The sequence below is a fragment of the Ursus americanus genome, chromosome 2 (genome assembly GCF_024610735.1).
Source record: "Ursus americanus isolate L20-20 chromosome 2, mUrsAme1.1.p, whole genome shotgun sequence".
NCBI classification, from domain to species: Eukaryota; Metazoa; Chordata; class Mammalia; order Carnivora; family Ursidae; genus Ursus; species Ursus americanus.
Genome location: NC_142128.1, coordinates 106,817,278 through 106,838,615, shown reverse-complemented (window position 1 = coordinate 106,838,615; position 21,338 = coordinate 106,817,278). Strand labels below are relative to the sequence as shown.

The 21,338-nt window shown below is 38.2% G+C and overlaps 1 protein-coding gene across 1 annotated transcript in view; it reads left to right on the top strand.

Moving 5' to 3' along the window:
* Nucleotides 1–21,338, top strand: part of FMN2 (formin 2) — a 356,034-nt gene that overhangs the window by 98,257 nt on the left and 236,439 nt on the right. The window contains exons 5-6 of the mRNA XM_087859789.1: nucleotides 12,089–13,776; nucleotides 15,412–15,556. Of these exons, the coding sequence (XP_087715915.1) occupies nucleotides 12,089–13,776; nucleotides 15,412–15,556 (1,833 nt within the window). The remainder of the gene's footprint in view (nucleotides 1–12,088; nucleotides 13,777–15,411; nucleotides 15,557–21,338) is intronic.

Here is a 21,338-nt window from a genome sequence, read left to right as displayed (position 1 = left end):
CCCTTGATGCCTAATTTGATTGCAAACTTATTTGAGGAATTAAATATTGTTTTCCATTGGTTCTTCTTAAAGTGCTGTTATAGTGCTCTTCATACAATAACCATTCAGTACAATTTATTATTAGTTTCAGGAACGTCTTTATTTGGGAACAAATCAAGGAAACAGATGTGAGTAATTGTGAGGTAGCCCAGTTGATGGTTCTTGAGGTATTACTCACATGTGTCTTGGAATCGAAAAGTTTAGAGAATAAAAGAAGTATTAGTCAGATCAAAAGAAAGGTGTGGGGTGAGTATAATTCTGAGAGGATAATGATGAAGACATAAAAACAAGAAGCCACTTGAATTTTGTTGGAACATATCACACATATCAAAGGGTTGGAAATATTGTTTAGTGTAAGTTCCTTCTAAACTCTAAGGCAAAAAGCAATATGAATTTCCATGGTTATTAAAAACCTACAAAATGACAATTTACAAGACAAGTAAACAACTAAAGTATAAACCAGGGTAAGAAAAATGGGAGTTAAAGGAGAGAGGGAGAGACATGGCTGAGGGGAGAAAACATGAGTCAGTCTAGTCCTTGAAGTTTACCTTAGACGGATCGTTCTTTGGTGTTTCACAAACACTTTGACCCAGTGAGGCTGGAGAGGAGCAGAGTGAGAGGTGGTTGGAAAGGGTAGAGATGAAGGACATTGAAAATGGGTAACATTTGGGCAAGGTTCTTACCAGAATATGTTAAGGGGAAGAAAGGATTTTTCTGGAAAATATATTTTCATTTTGTAGAAACCCCCAACATTTTAACTCCAGAAATAAAGAGAAAAGGGAAACTGTTCTACTAATTTTAAGAATGAAGAGCAGTTAGCATCTGGAAAACAGTTAAAATCTGAGATGAGAATGTGAGGAAAGCGTTAGATATTACGCTTCGTTTTCGCGTTTCTCTAGGTCAGTAGGGCTGGGAAATGAAGTTGTGTCTTTGTTCTGCTGAGTGTCAGGTCGTATACAACCTCATTTGTACCAGACAACATTGTTGACGTCCTATAGACTGTGACCTGAGAAGATAGCTGAGCCGGTAAAAGTTCTTACTTTATAAGGGTTGCTTATCCTTTGTTGGACATCTGTGGAAGTAGGATGTACAAAGTATTTGTGGTAGGTATTGAAGGAAATACAAATGGTTATAAGGTCCCAGGCTCTTTCATATACAGGAAATGATTTGCAAGATGAAATGTGATTCTGCTGAGGTGTTTAGTGTAATATCGTATTGCAGAGCTTAAAAGAGGGGGAATATTGTTGAGAAATTGTGATTAAGGATAACTTCTTAGGAAGGGTAAAACTTAGATCAGGTCTTCAAAGTGATGATTTTTGGACAGGTAGAGGGACGGAGAGTGAGAATTTCAGAGGAGTAAAGAGAATAAAGGCACTAGAGTGAAAGTGAATGCGGCATTTTGGCAGGGGGTTTGGGGGAGGGCACAACAGGCACAGTAGTCCAGGTGGCCAGGAGATGTTAAGAGGGGGCTTAGTTTATTCATCTAGCAACCCAGCATTGCCTTCCACCTCCTGGGCCTCCGTCTGGGGCCAGTGTTATCTGGATTGCTGGAATAGTCCCCAACATGGCTCTGTACTTCCTCTCTTAATCCCCTCTAATCTTTCCTCCACAATGCCTTGAGTTGTCTTTCTAAAATCCAGATTTACTTATGTCTGATATCTGCTAAGACTCATTTAATGACTGCTCCTAACATTTGAGAAAAAATTCAGAATCCTGAGTTTGACATACAGGCTTTTCCTTGCCATCCTCTATCTTTTAGCCTTACCACCATTTCCTACGTTTGGTTTGTTCCAGCCTTAGAAAATGCCCTAGTTTTCTGAAAATAACCTGATATTAGGATCCTTCATATCTGTCTTTTTATATATTTCTTTTGTACTCTTACCCCCTCTTTAAAATCTAATAAATTCCTGTTTCTTAATCTAAACTCATGTTAAACTTCACTTCCACTTAGACACTTTCCCTGAGACTTCAATCTGAAGGCTCCTTTTGGCATCCCTACTCTGGGACCCCCTGTACTTATCTTATTTTTCCATAATGGTTGAATTATGCATGTCTCATAGACAGTTGAGCTCCTTAAAACCAAGACTGCCCTTATTTTCTTTGCCCTCCTGTATCTAACATAGCACCTGACATTTTTTAGGAACTCAGAAAATATTTGATGAATGCCTAATTTGTAGGAGACCACACTGACTAGAGCAAAGGGTGCTTATTGGGGAGTGGTAGAAAATTTGCCTCTATTCATATATGGTGATTGAGGATGTGGGCTTTAGACCAGTTTCCCTGGGCATAAATACCACTTATTCTTTTAACTGGCAAATTCGAGCATAGTATTTTACTCTCCGTGCCTTAGTTTCCTCATCTATAAAGTTTTATCATTGGGGTTCTGTAAGATTTAAATGCATTAATTTAAGTGCAGTCATTTAAATGCATTAACTTATGTGCTCCTGGCGCATAGTAGGCACTCAAAATGTTAGCTGTTATTTTTGTCGCTATGGTTGTTATATCTGGCTTTGAAAGTTGCTTTCGTAATTTAGTTGATCCTCATCATTCATAGATTCTGTATTTGCAGAATACACGTCTGCAGTATTTGTAGCCCTAAAATCAGTACTCACAGGGCTTTCATGTTCATTTGTAGACGTGCACAAAGGGGGGAGCAGTTTGAGTTGTCTACGTGCACTTTCCCAGACAGGTGGAACCAGGTGACACTCTGCCTGCTTGTTTCAGCTCATACTGTAAGCAAACATCTCTTTTGCAATCTATTTAGTGCCATATTTTTTGCCTCTTTGTGCTTTTTGTTGGTCTCACTGTTTAAAATGGCCCCCTGGGCATAGTGCCGCGGGGATGTCTAGTGTTCCCACATTCAGGAAAGTGTGATGTGCCTCATGGAGACAATGCATGTATTAGATATGCTTCATTCAGACAGGAGTTATAGTGCTATTGTGTGACTACAATGGCAATAAATCCACAATACATATTACGTAAGATGACTTTAGACAGAATTGTAGAGAAAACAAGGTTATGTATCAATCAGTTGATGAAACTTTTGTGGCCAAAGGCTTGTAGGAACCTAACTCTGTATTTTCCTTAGGATCCATGGCTGAGTGTCCATAATTCATTATTCACTTGATAGAGTATAACAACTGTGAATAATGATAATTGACTGCATCTATGTAATCCTCACAGTATCCTTTTGCAGTAGGCAAGGTAGGTAATAGGATATCTACTTTTTACAAGCTGTGAAAGACATCTTATGACCAAGTAGAGAATTTAAAATGTCTTATGCTGAGCATATGAGCATAAGAGCCATAAGTTTTTGAGCAAGAAAGCACATGAGTTGACGTTTAAGGTACAATTACCTGGCAAGAGAATGTAGAATTAATAGGAGGAGGGAAAGTAGAGCCAGGAAGGAGGACCAGTTATTAAACTCTCGACGTATCCCCACTGTCAGGTAAGGAGAATCTGAACTAGGGTGCTGTTCTGATAAAAGGGAAGGTAGCAGCCAAAGGTCGAAATAATGGATTTGGTAACTATATCTAGGACATACATTGACGTAGTTCTCAAAGTGTGGTCCTTGGACCAGCAGCATTAGCATTACTTGGGAACTGGTTAGAAATGAAAAGTCCCAGGCCCTGCTCCAGACCTACTAAATTGGAAACTCTGAGGGTGAGAACTAGGAATTTGTGTTTTAACAGGTCCTCCATGTGATTCTGGTACACGTTGCGAGCCCAGTGGATTAGAAAAAGGATTAAAGAATATTACTAAGCCTAGATGAATTGCAAGGCAGGGAGTTAATATTTCTTTGGAAATGAATGCATTTTAAATTTAAGGAAAATATAGTGTAATCAAAAAGCAATGATAGCTAAGTAGTCACAATATGGAAGTGAAGTATTGATGGGAGAGGAAAACCTGGAAATAATCCTGTAGACATGAAGACTAAAGACGTAGAAATTGATGTATACAGAGAGGATAGTGGGCTCAGGACAGTCTTTGGAGTTACTGTAGGTTTGGTACCCTACTCCCCCCAAAAAATCCAAAGGAGGGAACAGAGAAAAAAGAAATGGGAAGGAGAGAATATAAAATTATAGACCATAAGAAGAACAGGAAGGATACTGGGACTGCAATTGCAGGAGAACAGCAGGGCTGGAAGGCAGCTTCACCGCTGTAACGTTTCTAACGTTTCTAATCCATCCCATTTGGTTTCCTCTGAGCTTTGCTTTTTATGAAGTCTTTGATGTTGGAGATTAGTAGGATGTGAAGGAAGGAAGGTGGTGAGGAGGTGGAAAACTGAGTTGCACTTCATATCCACAGATCGTTAATGAAAATGAAACTATCATAAAACAGTGTTTTTCTTCCTTGTGCTCTTTGGGATTATATTGCTTCAGAGTATGGTCCAAAATGTTGTCGTGACTTCAGCTCAAGTAACTGGAGAGAAAATTCAGAAGATGTGGGGGAACCAAAAAGGCAGGTTCTCTTTGCCATTTCATTCTCTTCTTTTTCCTGACCCCCTTTCCCAAACACATTTATTACTTCTACTTTGGGTATTTGCTAATGATGTTGACTTTCCATTGATCAAATTGTTACCAACTATTGCAATAAAGAGATGTTAAAAGGAATACAGCCAATTATGAGTTCTAAGTAATCCCTCTCCCTCACATTTCTCATCTGTGCAATGAAGGGACTGGAAGAGATTTGTCATCCATTCCAGTTTGATAGTATTATAATTTCACTAGTTCATCTTTTCATTGTAAGGATTCCAGAGGTGTCCTGTTGGCTCTCTGTGAAACTCTTCTTTTCCATAATAAGTTCTGCTTTAAGAAGACCTAGGTAAGTTATTTTCTCCTTACCATGTGTTCTGATATTCCCTCCCTTCTTGAAATTCCTTTTCAAACTTGAAATTGATGGTACTTTATTTTTGTCTATAATCTTATCTATTTAAAGTCTGGGTTTCTTTTCCTGTAGAATCATGTGTAGCATGTGTTAGTTTATTGTAAATCTGAAATGCCACTGGTTTGTTCAAAACCTTAAAATGTTGTTTAGAATGTAGGTCATGACAGGGGCGCCTGGGTGGCACAGCGGTTGGGCGTCTGCCTTCAGCTCAGGGCGTGATCCCAGCGTTCTGGGATTGAGCCCCACATCAGGCTCCTCCGCTGGAAGCCTGCTTCTTCCTCTCCCACTCCCCCTGCTTGTGTTCCCTCTCTCGCTGGCTGTCTCTATCTCTGTCGAATAAATAAATAAAATCTTAAAAAAAAAAAAGAATTTAGGTCATGACAAATAAAGAATTTATATGCTTCTGTGAAGAGTAGGATTTATATTTTACAGATGTCTAGAGGTATCCTAACTTGGCAGTAATATGGCCTTAGAATTTAGCAAAACTTGAAAATCTGAATATGATAGAAAATAAATTACATATCTCATATTTACACTTACAGAATAAATTATCACAGTGTTAACTTACCAATAGCTGGTCTTATATTCCAGTTTCTGAAAGTATTGCTTACATTACAAGCATCATAAAGTTTCAAAGACAAAGCAAATTAACTTTTTAACAAAAGCTTTACTTGAGTGTATCTTGGCTTCCTTTTTGACAGCTTTAGCCTTAATGTTACATTAATGTTTCTTTTTCTGGGAATCAGATAATCTTGTAATTGGAAAAAAATTTTGGTGAACATTTTATTTTTTAATGGAAACTTGTATTTTGTGATATGCAAGCGTTCAAACAATTTATAAGAACTAACCATCACCACCCACATATAAGATTATACAGGAATGGAAGAATTTTGGCTGATGTATTGTATATAATTGTTCAGCCAAAGTGGATGGCAGACTTTACTACTTATAATGATTTAGGGGATTGAAGTAATATTTTAAAATACAAACAATCTCAACATCGGTCATACATAAGGTATATTAGATACTGTTTTGAATGACTAAAATAGATTTGTTATCTTTCTCCCATTTATAGGGATGTACATCCATTATTTGGATTCTGTGCAAAATTATAATGATTACTTTTTTTCTACTCTCCTTTTAAAAAATTTGTTTATTTTAACTTTTAATACTGAGAACCATTAGCATTGGGTAAATTGTCACACAATTACTGGAAATGCTGTCTTTTTGAAAAGTGTAGAAAGATAGTAGAAAGTACATTTTAGCATTTGTTAAATCCTTTGAGGATCTGATAGGCCTCTATCTAGTTATACCCTTAAAGAGATGGAAGATTAAGTACCAGGCACAGGACACAAGGAACAGGCTCTCAACTTGAGGGCCTTCCATGGACCACAGAGCGCCTGGCAGGCTCTGAGAGATTAAATCTGAGCTTTGTGGGTGGGCCCTGAGAGGACATTTGTTTAAATGGCCAGAGAATAGACAGTATTTTTTTCTTGATAATAAGCTATTATTTACCATGTAAATTTCTTTAATAATCTTTGAAAAAAATGAAAAATATAACCCAAATGGAAACCAACTCTTACTGCTGATAAGCAATACTAAATAGCTAATATTCCCTAAATAGCTCTGTAGAACATCTCAGAGGATGGAATTGGTAGTACTCTCTTCGAGCCAGCTAGCCCTCGACTGATACCCCTGGATAAGGAAGGTCAGATAAGATTCTTTGAAGACTCAGCTGAATTCAAAACCAAAAATCTTACATACATTTGGCTACTCTGTAAGAATAGATGGCTGAGTTTATTTTATGGGTTAATCAGTTAAAGTTTGAGATGAGTTTAATTGCTGTTTCCTGGAATGGAAAAGGAGGATTGTAATGTTGATTTGGGCTGGGATTTTGAAGGGTCATAGAGGGGAATCAGGATTTCAGCAAATTGGTTTTTTGTTTTCTCTACATTGGGATTAATGTAAGAAGCAGATAGTCTCTCACTCCAACTTTTTTCCATGTCCTCTATGTATAATAATTATCTCCACAAAACAATTCTCTACACAAACGTCAGCCTTTTGTCTTTGCAGTCTGTTTAATTTCTGTAAATTCGTTGACTTCACCACCTTCCTGGCACCACAAGCCTGTCACCACCATATTTACTGCAAAGTCAGTTTTGAAGTTTTGTTCTCTTGTCTATTTCCTCTGCCATTTCCCTGTTCTAGTTCTTATTGTATCTTACATTTGAAAACCTGTGAAGCTTATGGAGTGTGTCACTCCCTTATTTTCTGATTTTTTCTTATCTGAGTGTCCTCAATTATCACTTCATTTAAAAAATAAGTAAAATACATCACAGAACAACACACTCTAATAAACTGACCACTTGTAAAATTAGGCCCCACCCCAAATCTACCCCCCCTTGACTTGGACCATGTACCATGCTTTAGTTTGCGCAGTGCCAGTTTATCAATGTTTGTGGACGTTTTCAGCCAAATACGGTGTAAGGTGAAATTGCTAATCTTGCAGAAGGTGTAGAATTTTCTGAAGTCAGGGAAGGGGATGGACAACCTGAATCACATGAAAAGTGATTGATTAATGAGTACCTGACGGAGTTAGTTAATTTGGTAAGGATGAAAATGGACATGTACATTTGAAAAGATTAGTTTGCATATCAGAGGAATGTCAGAGGTAACTGGGGAAAAGGATGAATTTCTCTAATGCTATAAAAAAATGACCATCTTTTCATAAAAGATGTCACATATCATAGTATTATATACATTTGCTAGAAAGTTTGTGCTGTAGAAAATTAACACTTGAATCATTTTAATTCTAACAATTTGTTCATACTTACCATTAGGAGAAAAAATTGTTTTAAAAATAAAGACATAGTTGCTTTATTTTTTCATTATTTTTAGGAAGAGAGGATTGTTTTTCCACAATTAAAAATAAAACCACTTTTATTTGCATTTATTTTATGCTGAATTTATTCCTAGGCTATAAGTTTTTGTTTCCTCATTTTCTTCTGGGATATCTTTTTTTTTCTTTTTTTCTTTTTCCTGTGCAATCTCCTCTTCTTTTAGAAACAACCTTTTCTTTTTCAGTAAGGATCGTCTCAATGTGGAAATGGGGGCTCATGTATGGGTTAGTCTGACTGTGAGCTCTACAAATTTGAGGGCTTTTGTTTACATGGATGTGCTCGGGGACCAGATAATCTACATATAAACCCTTAAGTTCAGCATTACTGTCTGCATTTTTAATCACATGCAGCAAAAATTCAGCATTCTTTTTGGGCCACTGACCCTGCGTCCAGCTCACTGACCCTGTGTCCAGCTCCGCTCTTCAGCCCCGGGCGCACTTACCAGCTGCACTGTTGTAACTATGGAATGGCACCCATTGCTTCTGTAAAGTGACATCTTTCAGATACTTAGTGGCTTTTCCCATATGCACACCCTGGGTGGTTTCACTAGTGTTCTTAAAGTGAACATGAAAATTTGAACCTCTTGATTTGCATGACGTTGTTAGATTTTCTGGATCAAGTGAACAGTGAACCATTTTTAGAGATTACCTCAGGTTGCTTACAGGAAGGGCCTTTTTTTTCCCTCCACATTTTATTCTGAAATATTGGTACATGGTTATATCAGTCAGGCTTTATTGAGGAACCAGAAACCATACTGTATATATTAAACAGAAGGGTTTACTATATGAAGTTAACTTTTTCATGAAAAGGCTAGAAAGTTTGAAAGATCAACTTCTAGGCTGAAACTTTTCAAAGGGATCATATACAACTGGTATACCAGGGAAGCTAAAACCTTTGAGGCTACCATTGGAAACTGGAGAGTGGACAGTGGAATGTTCCAGAGCAGCTTCCTGCTAGCAGCTCTTGATCACTAACAGAACAGTGAAGGACACTGGAGCATGGCTCCTATCTCATTCCAATTTCTAAATCTCTGTGCAACTGCATCTAGTTGGATGCATGTAACTGCAAGGGGGTCTGTAAATGTAGTTTTTCTTCCCACTTCTGCATGTAGAAGGAGAGGGAGCTGGAGGTCGGGAAAGTCAATCCACAATAACTGCCAAATTGTCTTGATTCCATTTAAGAAGTCTTTTCCTGGTATATCATGTGTAATGGAATACTCTTTGCCTTTTTCCTGCTGGCTGTATGAGTAATTAGAAAGGCTGAAAATCTCAGGATCTTTCCAGTCACTGGTACTATGATCTTCTATGATCATTGGCTTTGAGTGCTGTGTTGGAGCACTTGGCTTGTAAATGTGGGAGCATAAATCCATGTAGAAAGAAGTGTAGTCCTTGCTATTGTGATAGGCTATTATGATTTAGGATTAATTCCTCCTCTTATTTCTCTTCCTTCTCTTCATGTCCTTTACTTTTATATTGCTTTCATTATATTCCTTCCCCAGATTAGAGAAATTTTCAGCTATGAATTCCTCAAATAAATTTTCTCCCCCCTTTTTTGTCTCTTCGTCTTCTGGGACTTTTATAATATGACTGTTATTATATTTGATGGGGTCACTGAGCTCCCTATGTCTATTTTTGTGTTCCATAATTCTTCTTTCTCTTTTCTTCAGCTTCATTATTTTCCATTATTTTGTCTTCTGCATCACTTATTCAGTCCTCTGCTTCTTCTATTCTTGTGTTCCTTACATTCAGTCTGTTTGGAATATCAGTTATTTCATTTTTCATTTCTGACTGTTTTTTAACTCTTTTATCTCTGCGTGTTTCCCCAAAGTCTTCCATGCTTTTCTCAAGCCCAGTGAGTATCCTTATGTTTGTTGTTTAAAGTCTCCATCAGGCATATTACTTATATCTGTTTCAGTTAGATCTCTGGCTGTGACCTTATCATTCGGGATGAATTCCTCCATCTTGGCATTTTGTCTAAGTCTCTGTCTTCTTCTCTGTGTTAGGAAAGTCTATTATGTTTCCTGCTCCTGAGAGTAAAGGCCTTAAGAATAGGTCATATGGTGCTTTCATTATATTCAAATCTATGATGAAAAAGAGCTAGACTCAGTAATATCATTTAAGAAACAAGTTTAGAAAGCTCTTCCAGAATTTACTTCATGTGTGCCTTTCATCACCTAATCTTTTTACTTTTAAGATTACCCTGGAGAAATGAAAATAATCTATACATTTTACTAATCCAGCATAACGAAGAAGTACTGAGTAATTATATGTTGTATTGGGATTAATTTGGGAGCTAGTCTTTGGCTTTTGGTTTGTTCTTATAATTACTAGCATCATAATTAGAAAGTGGAATGAAGTTCAGTAGTCAAAAAAGATATTGTTTACTATAGTTATTTTTTTTTACCGTGGACTATTTAGAAAATATATGGAACGATTTCTCAAACTATGCATTGTAATACTTTAGTCTTTTGTGTAGACATTGATGAAAAATAGCAACAAAGTATCTAAATATATATTTATATACATATATGTATGAATATTTGTATTTACAAATAAATAAAAAGTGCCTCTCAAATTTTTGCCTATTTAAAGTGAATTACATTCCTTTATTAGTTGAAAAGTAAGTTAGTTTCCTTTTCAGTTTTCTTCCATAGTAAGGACCATGTGGCATTATATGACAATAGGGAAATAAAGCACCTTGTGTAAGGACCATGCCTCTGAAGTTACAGGTTCTCTTTCGTTCTCAACATGCATCATAACTGATCTAAAGTAAGTTAAATGTTGTAGGAAAAGAATAGAGTTTCCAGGGAAGAAGTAACAGGAGTTAGTATTAAGACTATTAAGTTTATACATTCTTTACTCCCCATGGGAGGGATGGGGAACTAGCTCTGAAGATTTTTAACAAATATATGCATAACACCAAAAATGCTTCATTTATAGTAAATATAGTAAATACATTTACAGAAAGAACATTTCTGTCTTGTTCATCTGCAGTTTTTCCATTGCAGATGGGTTCGGTATTTGTTTTGGATTTAATAAAGGGGAAATAAAAAGTTTATTTTTTATTTTCTGGAGAGTTTTCTTGGATCCAGAGTTTAACCTTGGGCAAGCAGGATATGAGTTTAGTTTTACACTTAACATAATCTTGGTATTATCTCTTAATTATTCTTCCATTGTTTGTAAAGAGCGGGTCTGGAATGGCAGCTTCAGGCTCCCATGTGGGGAAGGTAATAGATGTGTGTGTCTGTGGACTATAGCTCTTAATGGAGGCTCCTATTAGGATCATGTATGGAAAGCCCTGGGACACTCTGGGGAAACAGCTCTCAGTAGGAGAACTCTTCCACATTCTCTTTGCCTTGTAGTCCAGCCTTGAATGAGCAAAACCACGTCTGCGTGAGCAGTTGGCTGGCGTTGCAGCTTCACACAGCTGGAGTTTGTCCTCCCATCTCTTTTACCTTCTCCTATTCCTTTTTTCCTACTCTCTTCTTTACCCATGGCTTGCTCTTCTCTTTTCATTTTGTTCATCCATTATTCATATTTAATTTATCCATGGGGCTTTCCCCTTTTTTGACCCCAAAGCATTTTCTTTTTCTTAAAGGATTTCTGGTTGATTCTATGCCTTGGGAAAGGAAGACACCATTTAGAGGTGAGGGTGACCCATACATTAGCACAGTTGTTATCAGACATCTTTATAAATTGTGCAGAGTTGTAGGTATCACTTTCTGATATGCCTTTGGTAAAAGATTAAAATTACAGTAAACATGATGTAAGTGAAATGATACATGTGCATATGGATGTCGAAGCTATTTCAAATAATCTTATTGGACACTCTCTCAGTGACTACCTTTAAAAGGTAGTGATAATTTTTTAAAACTGTGGATTTAAAATGTCTTTAGGTAACATCTTAAGAGCAAGTGTTACTGGGCAGGTATGAGAGGAGGCTGTCTTGGAAATAAATTGTTTTGTCACTCAGAATTTTTTTCCCCTATTCTCAGTGGTCTACTTGTCTTCAGTGATACCATTTAAAGATTAGACAAACAAGGGCTTTTGGACTTTATGGTAATGTGTGTTGACCACTTTGAAGTCCAAGGGTGGAAAGGAGGGGATACATAGAAATACTAACAGTATCTTTCTATAGAGGGATCTTTCTGGACGTATTACAACAAACAAATATATTTCACAAGTTTTAAAATTATTTTATTATTTTAATATTTTTTTATCCTTATTTTTTGTTTAACTATATTTAACTTTGTTGCCCTTCAGGAAGTCTTTGACAGGAAGTCTGAAGGACAGGCCACTGTAATTCAGCAACTGGAACAGACCATCGAGGATCTGAGGACCAAAATAGCTGAGCTGGAGAAGCAGTATCCTGCCCTGGATGGGGAGGCGGCCAGCAGCCGTCATGGGGCTCAGAATGGAGTGGCACCCATAGAAGGTGTCTGTCTTGAAGCTCTCAGGTTAGGAGAAAAGGATGTATGCCATCAGAGGATTTTAGAGGCAAAGTCGATCCAGACGTCCCCGACAGAAGAGGGTGGGATACCAACACTGCCTTCTGTTAATGCACTGCCAACGTGTCCTTCCTGCCCACCTGGGCCCGAAAGTGCAGACTCTGCTATGCCCTCCTCACCTTCTGGACCTCAGACAAAATTCTGCTCAGAGATTTCTTTGATTGTGTCTCCAAGGCGAATATCAGTCCAGCTCGACACACATCAGCCCACTTTGCCTCCACCACCTCCATCCCTTCCGTGGTCTGACAGTCAAAGACAGGCCGGGTCACAACCTTCCCATCCTTCTCTTCATACAGAGTTTGAAACCAGCCATCAACACTCTGTTTTCTCTTCCTTTGAAAACAGCCACAGCGTCCAACCCTCAGCACCTCTGCCTTGTACAGAGTCCTCCAGCCCCAGGCCTGCAGCAGGCGTGTTGGTTCCCCCACCTCCCCCTCTGCCTGGCACAACAGGGCCTGCTCTGCCCAGTACAGCCATCCCCCCACCTCCTTCTCTGCCTGGTACAGAAATGCTACCACCCCCTCCCCCTCCTTTGCCTGGTGAGGGAATACTTCCCCCACCTCCTCTTCCTGTAGTGGGGATACCTCCTCCCCCTCCCCTGCCAGGTGAGGGAATACCTCCTGCCCCTCCCCTGCCAGGTGAAGGAATACCTCCTCCCCCTCCTTTGCCAGGTGAAGGAATACCTCCTCCCCCTCCTTTGCCAGGTGAGGGAATACCTCCTCCCCCTCCTTTGCCAGGTGAGGGAATACCTCCTCCCCCTCCCCTGCCAGGTGAAGGAATACCTCCTCCCCCCCCTCTTCCTGGTATGGAAATACCTCCCCCCCCTCCTCTTCCTGGTTTGGGAATACCTCCTCCCCCTCCCCTTCCTGGTATGGGAATACCTCCTCCCCCTCCCCTTCCTGGTATGGGAATACCTCCTCCCCCTCCCCTTCCTGGTATGGGAATACCTCCTCCCCCTCCCCTTCCTGGTATGGGAATACCTCCTCCCCCTCCCCTTCCCGGTATGGGAATACCTCCACCCCCCCCTCTTCCTGGAGTGGGAATACCTCCTCCCCCTCCCCTGCCAGGTGAAGGAATACCTCCTCCCCCACCTCTTTCCCAAGTGGGAATACCTCCTCCCCCTCCTTTGCCTGGAGTTGGGATTCCTCCACCTCCTCCTTTGCCAGGTATGGGGATTCCATCTGTTCCAGCTCCTCCTCCCACTTCTGGAACAGGCATTCCCCCACCCCCTCTGCTTCCTGGATCTGGCCCTACACTCCCCGCTCAAGTTGGAAGTAGCACTTTATCAGCACCACAAGTGTGTGGCTTTCTTCCTCCTCCGTTGCCAGCTGGCTTGTTTGGATTAGGGCTGAACCAAGACAGAGGGAGTAGGAAGCAGCCAGTAGAACCTTGTCGGCCCATGAAGCCTCTGTACTGGACGAGAATTCAACTGCATAGTAAAAGGTAACATGAATTGGAGCTCATCTTTGCAGTTTGTCAATATGAGGGAATGTTTGCCTTTAAAACTCTTGGGGAAATTATAATTTAATGTATTTTCAAGTACTGTCCTGAAACTTGTCTGTAGAATTTTTTACATTAATATTTAGTGAAGCATCTGTTATTTAAAATTTTAAGCTTTTCTCTAGAAGTATCAGAGGTATAAACCAAATGACATATATGTATCAATGTATAAGATGTAGGTGTATGTATAGTTACTGATCAATCTTGTAAAAATGGAGGGATATATTTTTTTTTAGCATACATGCTGTATTGCCTAGTTCCAGAACTTCACTCCGACAAATAGCTTACAAATATAAGTCAAATCCTTAAGACAGACTGACTCTCGAGGATATCTTTGGCATCCTTTTGAAGGCACAGTCTTGTTTTACTATTCCATTTTGTTTGCAGTGGTCTTTATCTTCAAGGATGTGCTATGCAAAAATATGCATATCCACATGCCATGTGTGAAATCCTTTAGTTTTGGGAATTTCCTGGCATTTCTATAGATAATTGGTGACACAGTGTGAAGTCATAAAATCATACTTGGGAATGACATTTATAAAAGGATGTTTCCCACCAGGTATGCTAGTGGCATATTACTTATCCATGCATTGTCCATGGCTGATGTCCCCTGATCCCTGGGAAAGTGCTATGACACATGGCTGAGAAATGTGTCAGCAGCAGACAAAACATACTCCTTAAACTTCACTGGACTTCCTTGTTCTAACTTTTCATGATTCCTTGAATATTTTTTTATATGATGTGGCACGCATTTAGAATAGGGTATTTACCAGGCTTCCTTCTCATCTGTTAAAACTAATTTTCTCTTCACTGAACCACATTAGGGGAGAAGAATCTATATAGTTTGGTTACTTCTAACTTTGCAGCTCATTCTTTGTATGATTGCCATGTCTCTTATATACACGCATGCACCATTTCAAACCATGCTCCAAACTCATTTTATCCAGATACCTTATATGAAGTTATTTTATTTTGTTGGTCCTTTGCTTAAAAAAAAAAATCTATTATTTTTTAGGTGGTATGACTTGAATCTGCAGTCATTGAAGTCACGTAAAAGTGGGGTGCAGGGGAGTGGTAGAGAGATGGAGGGTGCCACCTTGGGTCATAAAGTAATTCCTTTTTTAAACCCATACATAACCCACAAAGCTGATCAGTGTGGTTGGAATTGTGAGATATCAAACATTCCTGCCTTTAGAGCTGATAGAGGGGTTTTTCTTCTACATTTTTATACAGTGACTTGCTTGATAACTAAGAATTACTGGAAATTATTTTTCCTAGACAAAGGTTTCATTCTGTATTGATGGTATTTTAACTTTCTCATCAAGTTGATAAAACAAATGGTAGTCTTAAAAAAAAAAAAAAAAGTATTCTTTCCTCCTGTCGCCTTCCTCTTGCCCTCCTTCCCCCCTTTTGCCGTGTCTTCCCTTCCTTCCATACTTCTTTCCTTCCTGACTTCCTCTCATCCTTTTTTTCTTTCTTGCCCTTCTTTCCTTCTGTTCTTCATTTTTGTTTATGCTTATGATGCTATCTTATAGTTTGGTTTGATGGCTATTTCATTGGTCTTTTGCTTAACTTTAGAGACTCCAGTGCTTCACTTATTTGGGAAAAGATTGAAGAGCCATCCATAGATTGTCATGAATTTGAGGAATTATTTTCTAAAACTGCTGTGAAGGAGAGGAAAAAACCTATTTCTGACACCATCACAAAGACCAAGACTAAACAAGTGAGTACTTGTGTGTTCCCTGAGATTGGACAGTATTTTGGGCCTAAGTATGAACTTTCATTAGAAAAAGAATGGGAATGCTTGGGTGGCTCCATCAGTTAAAGTCTGCCTTTGGCGCAGGTCATGATCCTGGGGTCCTGGGATTGAGCCCCGCATCAGGCTCCCTGCTCAGTAGGGAGCCTCTTTCTCCCTCTCCCTCTGCCTGCCACTCCCCCTGCTTGTTCTCTCTCTCTCTTTCTCACTCTCTCTGACAAATAAATCAATAAAATCTTAAATAAAAAAAGAAAGAAATTGTTTTCTAGGGTGTGTAAACTCCATAGTCCTTAATCAGATAGTGGGCGTTAGAATTTGAGGACATGTGGTTAAGTAAGACTATCCCAGATAGAACAACAAATAATTGTCTCTATTAAGTGATAATGTCCTGATGATTTTATTTGTAGCCTCAGGATACATATTTCCAAAATTTTAGCTATTGCTTGTTTCCAGAATTAGTTGTCTAGAAATAAACTGTCAATTGATTGAAATTCATCTGAGAACTAGTACAGATGGAAAGAAAGGCAAAAGTGGGCAAAGAAAAATAAGGAAGTAAGAAATCCAGTCCTTAGTAATCTATAATGTGTTTGGTATTTTGTGGAATTGGACACTCTTTAGACTCCAACTGAACACTCACACTGTACTTGACATATGGAAGAGTCTTATATCTAATACCAATATCTCTATTTGGTGTTAGATCAAAGGATCTAGCTTGTGACACCTGAGTTAGAAAAACAATAGTGCATTTGGAGAAAAAAATTTCCAAGAAACATTTCCCAACTGATCCACCCAGTGGACTTGATCATGAAACGTTATTGTAAATTTCTCCTGGGTGTCATTCAGGAAAGTATAGTAACGCTCTACAATAATGAGCTCCAGGTAGAAGGTATTACTATTGGTATCCATCCTTCACCCTGAAATGGGAAGTGGCTACATTTCTTAATTTTGCTGGGTGGGTGAAAAAGTTTATGGAAGTAAGAGAAGGGTGGGCACCGCAGTCTTGGGGGGCAGTGAGAGAGAGAAATGAGACCCCAAGTTCCCATTGTTCTCCTGGACTGTTCTCCCCAGATGAGTGGTAACCAATGGAATTTTTGCCTCTGACCTGGAAGTTGTAGCTAGAAGTGTGACCCAGAGTTGTTCCCATTGATGTTTATTTCAGAGCAGACAACTTCCATCATATGGATACCAGGGAAGGGTGGATTAGAATGGCACAGCTAGAACCCTTGAACCTCTAGTTGAGTGGATATGCAGCTCACCCCAGGCATTTCTATTATTCTGAAAATGATGCAAACCTAAACATTATGCAGTTGTATTTTTCAGAATCATTTATTGTAGTAGTAAAGCTGGCCCCAGTGACCTTAGGTCAGGGACTATGGTAAATTGGACAGTACCTGGCATATTGTAGGCACTGAATAAAATTTTGTTTAAAAATAAACCAGCTGACTGAGGGAGGAGGACCTTATAAATATCAGTGACTATGCCTAGTAATGATTAAAGACCAGAAAATCCTTCATCTCATAATAATCAGTATGGCCAAGGTGGCAGTGCTAAGAGGAATACAGGTAAATGGAAAATCACATTTTCTCTGGCAGAAATAAATATTAAAAAAAAAAATCTTGTTCACAGTACATTTGCATGTAGCTCACTTAGTCTTAATCATACCTCCTGTCGTGGACTGGTCAGAGATGGCAAACTGGGCAAGGAGTATGGGTGGAGTCCACATATCAAGGCCAGTGAAGCAGCCAGGACTGTCACTTGGCAAGTGGGCAGATGTGACACAGGATGTCTCTTGTCTAGGGATGAAATGATCATTAGGGCAAATGATGCCTTCCTCATCTTCCATCACCACTTTTTTCTGTCCAGTGAACACAGATAAGGAAGATGCTTCATATGTTACCAGTTACCAGGATTTTGTGACTTATTTGACACAATATTCAGTTTTTAGCTTATTGAAATAGGATTTATGTTCAAGTCATCAAACCTTGAAGCTCAACTAGTTGGCATCAGATGGCAGATGGACAGTTCATCTGTCCTGCACATCATCTCGACATGACCACCTTACTCTGTCATTAAGGCATTTCACAGGCTGTGGGTAAGAGACTGTGCCAACGTCCTAGTCAGCCCTTGTTGATGGTGATGCTACTGTTGACCTTCAGCTTCAAACATGGTTAGTGAGACAGTCTCCGTCATGACTCCTGCTAATCTTGTTCTGCGTCTTCTTGGTCTGGCTTTTGGTACTGAGCTCTGCACTTCAGGTCTGGTTTTGGAGGGACAAGTTTTCTGTGTTTTTTTTTTTTTTTTCCTTTTCTTTTCTTTTTTTCTCTTTTTTCTGTATGTTGGAGAGAGAAAAATCTGCAAAGTGATATATTGCTGAAGAGACCTAGTTTTATTTAACTTTGTTGTATTTGGAAGAACAATCTATTCATTCCATCTACGTGAGACATCTAAAATTTTGTTTAAGGAAAATATATGTTCAGGATGCATGCAAATAGTTCCCTTTTTTATGGGAAATGTATACTGATTGTATGTGCAGACATCTTGGTACCTCATGATTCATGTCCAGTGAAATGAATAGCCTTTAATGCTCTGACATATGTTTATGGAGGTATTTCAAGCAATTCTTCTTATATACAATGGAAGCTAGAAGTTCTGTTTTTCTTTAAATATTTAAAAATAGCCAAATAATTTTTCTGTAATCTGTCTTCTTCTTGAAAGTAAGGCCGTGGTCAAATGCACTGGTATTTAATGAGGTGCCTGTGCTGTTTTTACTCATTCAGAAGAGACGTTTTCAGTGTGATAATAGAAGATTCTTTAGGTGGGCACATTGCCGTCTGGCATGAGGAGAAAGAGGGTTACTCTCTGGACATCTAGTCTAGTAGTAATGATGGATATCTTGTATTTCTAAACCCCCTTTCCTCAAGGAACCTAAAACAAAGCATTTCTTATTTTTTTTCATGGAATATATATGTTTCTGTGATGACTTCTTCATTTATTCTTTAAAATATTTAAAACATAAGGAGATTAGCTGAGAAGGTATATGTGTTTATCAGACTATGATTTGACATAGTTCTTAACCAAATGAGTGTAAAGCTTATACATCATAATTAAACATCAACCTGCTAACTTAACAACAATAACCCTGTTTCATAAGGAATCAAGAGGAAAATAGAAAAACCAGTTTTTTTATGAGGCCTGTGTTTAAATGTTCATATACATACACACTTGCCCATCATTAAGGAATGCTCTAGAACTAGTAAGCATTTAGCCCAATCTCTTCTCTGTTGCTGGGGTGATCCAGGAATATTAACATTGATAACAATCTCAAGTCACCTCAGGATCTTCTGTGTTCCACTAAAGGTTGAGTTTAACTGGAGTTTATGAGCAGAATAGTGAGCATTGATAGAGCTTCCTCACAAAGAAGTGTGTCAAACGAGGTCTTAAACAATTATATTTTGGTAAACACGGCAACAGTTGTAGTAGTAGCAAAAGCAATAGTAATAATACTGCTGATTATGACAACAAGAACCCTGGAAACCACAAGGCATACAGTGCTTTATTTACCACATGCCAGTCATTGTTTTTATCATTCTGCTTATATTAACTCACTTAATCCTCCTCATCCTATGAGGTAGACATCGTTATCACCAGTATACAGTACAGAAAACTGAGGTGTAGAGGGATTAAATAACGTTTCAGGCTAGTAAGGGGCCGAGCTCAGGTTCAAAGTCCAGCCATCTGGCTCCAGAGCCTGAAGCTCTTGATCATTAAGTAATAAGTGTGGATGTAAAGTATTTTATGTAAGTGTGAGTACACTATTTTATTTATCTGGAGACCAGAATCGATAGTTCTAGAAAATAATTTGAATTGTATTGATCCTTATATGTTCTCAATATTTAAATGATGAGTTACTTATGAAGTTGTATGTGAAGATACTTTGAAAGCATTTTCCATGTTCTAAGAGATTTTGACAAGTACATAAACTGTGATGCCAGCAAGCATGACATCTGCCCAGTTAAACAGAAGTTTATCTGAGAGACGTGAACTTGAGGCACATAGCTTCTGCAAACACTAAGAACGAGGGCCATCTGCCTGGGTGGCTGTGTGAGTCCTTACAGGACTCACCACAGGTCAAGTGATTCCTTTTGATTCCTTCCGTGACACAAAAAGGAGCCATCTCTATAAAATATGCCTTAAGTAAATAAAGTCTAACATACTTAAAAAATCTCTAAAAGAACATGCTACCCACAACGCAAATTTACACACAGACGTTACAAGAGTGAATAAGAAGAATCTCTCTTCTTTTTTAAAATAAACTGACATTTGTATAGCCATTTAATGCAACACAAATGGCTCTCTTTCTGGGTTTCTTCTATTTATCAGATTAAAATGCTCTGCCTGGAGAATGGGAGAGAAAAACAAGTCATGATAGTTAAATATTTGTTGAGCTTTTAGCCTCTGGAAATATGATTAGAAAAATAGATAGTTAAATCTGCTACTTATTATAAGGGGAGGTAGTAACAGGATTTGTTAGATGCCCATTTAATACAGACATAAATGTTAAGGAATTAGATCTTTGGTGTCCTGTTCAATCTTTCCATTGTGTTTGCCGACCTAACCTCTAAAAAGGCTGTTTTTGTGTGTATTGTAAAAACCCATAATAACGATGGGAAAAGAAGCATTCGTTATCCAGATGTTCCTATACAGAAGTGTATAATGTAATACTTCCAAACATTCTTACGTGAGGTAGTAATTGCCGTTATAAGGCATTGGGAAATTATCTGTGCTATACTTCAAGTATTGTCTGCTGCTTTATTACTGGCCTGTATGAAAAGAAAAAAGGGGTATGTATTTTACTCATGATTCTCTATTTATTGCAAATGTTTTACTTTTATCACTGGATATTTCAGTGTAGGCTGGATGATAATCTGAGTAGCAGAAGTCTCATTTTTTTATTGATGTTAATTTTGTTAATTTTTCCTATTGCTTCTGGCAAGGGTGGGGTTTGGTTGATTTGGACAGTTATATTGGTCATCTAGACTGAAGAACTAAAATAATGTCTGAAACATGAAATATCTTATAAGACAATTTAGATTTGTTTTGAGGATACATAATAAGCATTTGGTACTTTGTAACTTTCAGCATAACATCTGTTTTTAATAGAATACATTCCTATTGCAAGCCTTAAAATGTATTTACATAGAAAACCACATCAAAATACAAAGCTATAATTAGACAAACATAGGTTTTGTGGAATCTGGATTTGTTTTAGATGTTGAAAGTTTTATTATTTTTTGAAGATGCTATTCCCATAACTATTTGTAGAGCATACCCAATCAATTCAAAGAATGCAAAAATAATAACCTCTATTTTTAAATTTTCTTCCAGCCAAAAAATTGTTTTTATACTTCTGAGTAAATGGCAAAAAAAAAAAAAAAAAAAAAAAAGAAAAAAGAAAAAAGAAAAAATATCTACTGGCATAATAAAAAGGAAATATAATTAGGCTAATGGTCCTTGACCTTGCTAGATCATATATTAGGAAAATTATGTTTTGATTAATTACACACTAAAATTACACAAAACTTAATCATGATGCTGAAAGTTAATTCTTTTGGACTTCATATTCATATACTATAATGATAGATACGAAGATTCTTTTGCACTAGATGTATAAGAAAGGGGTATTGATATTTAATGGCTGAGATGTTCTGTTTACCATAATCCATAGGCATAGAAGAAATGGTTGTTTGGA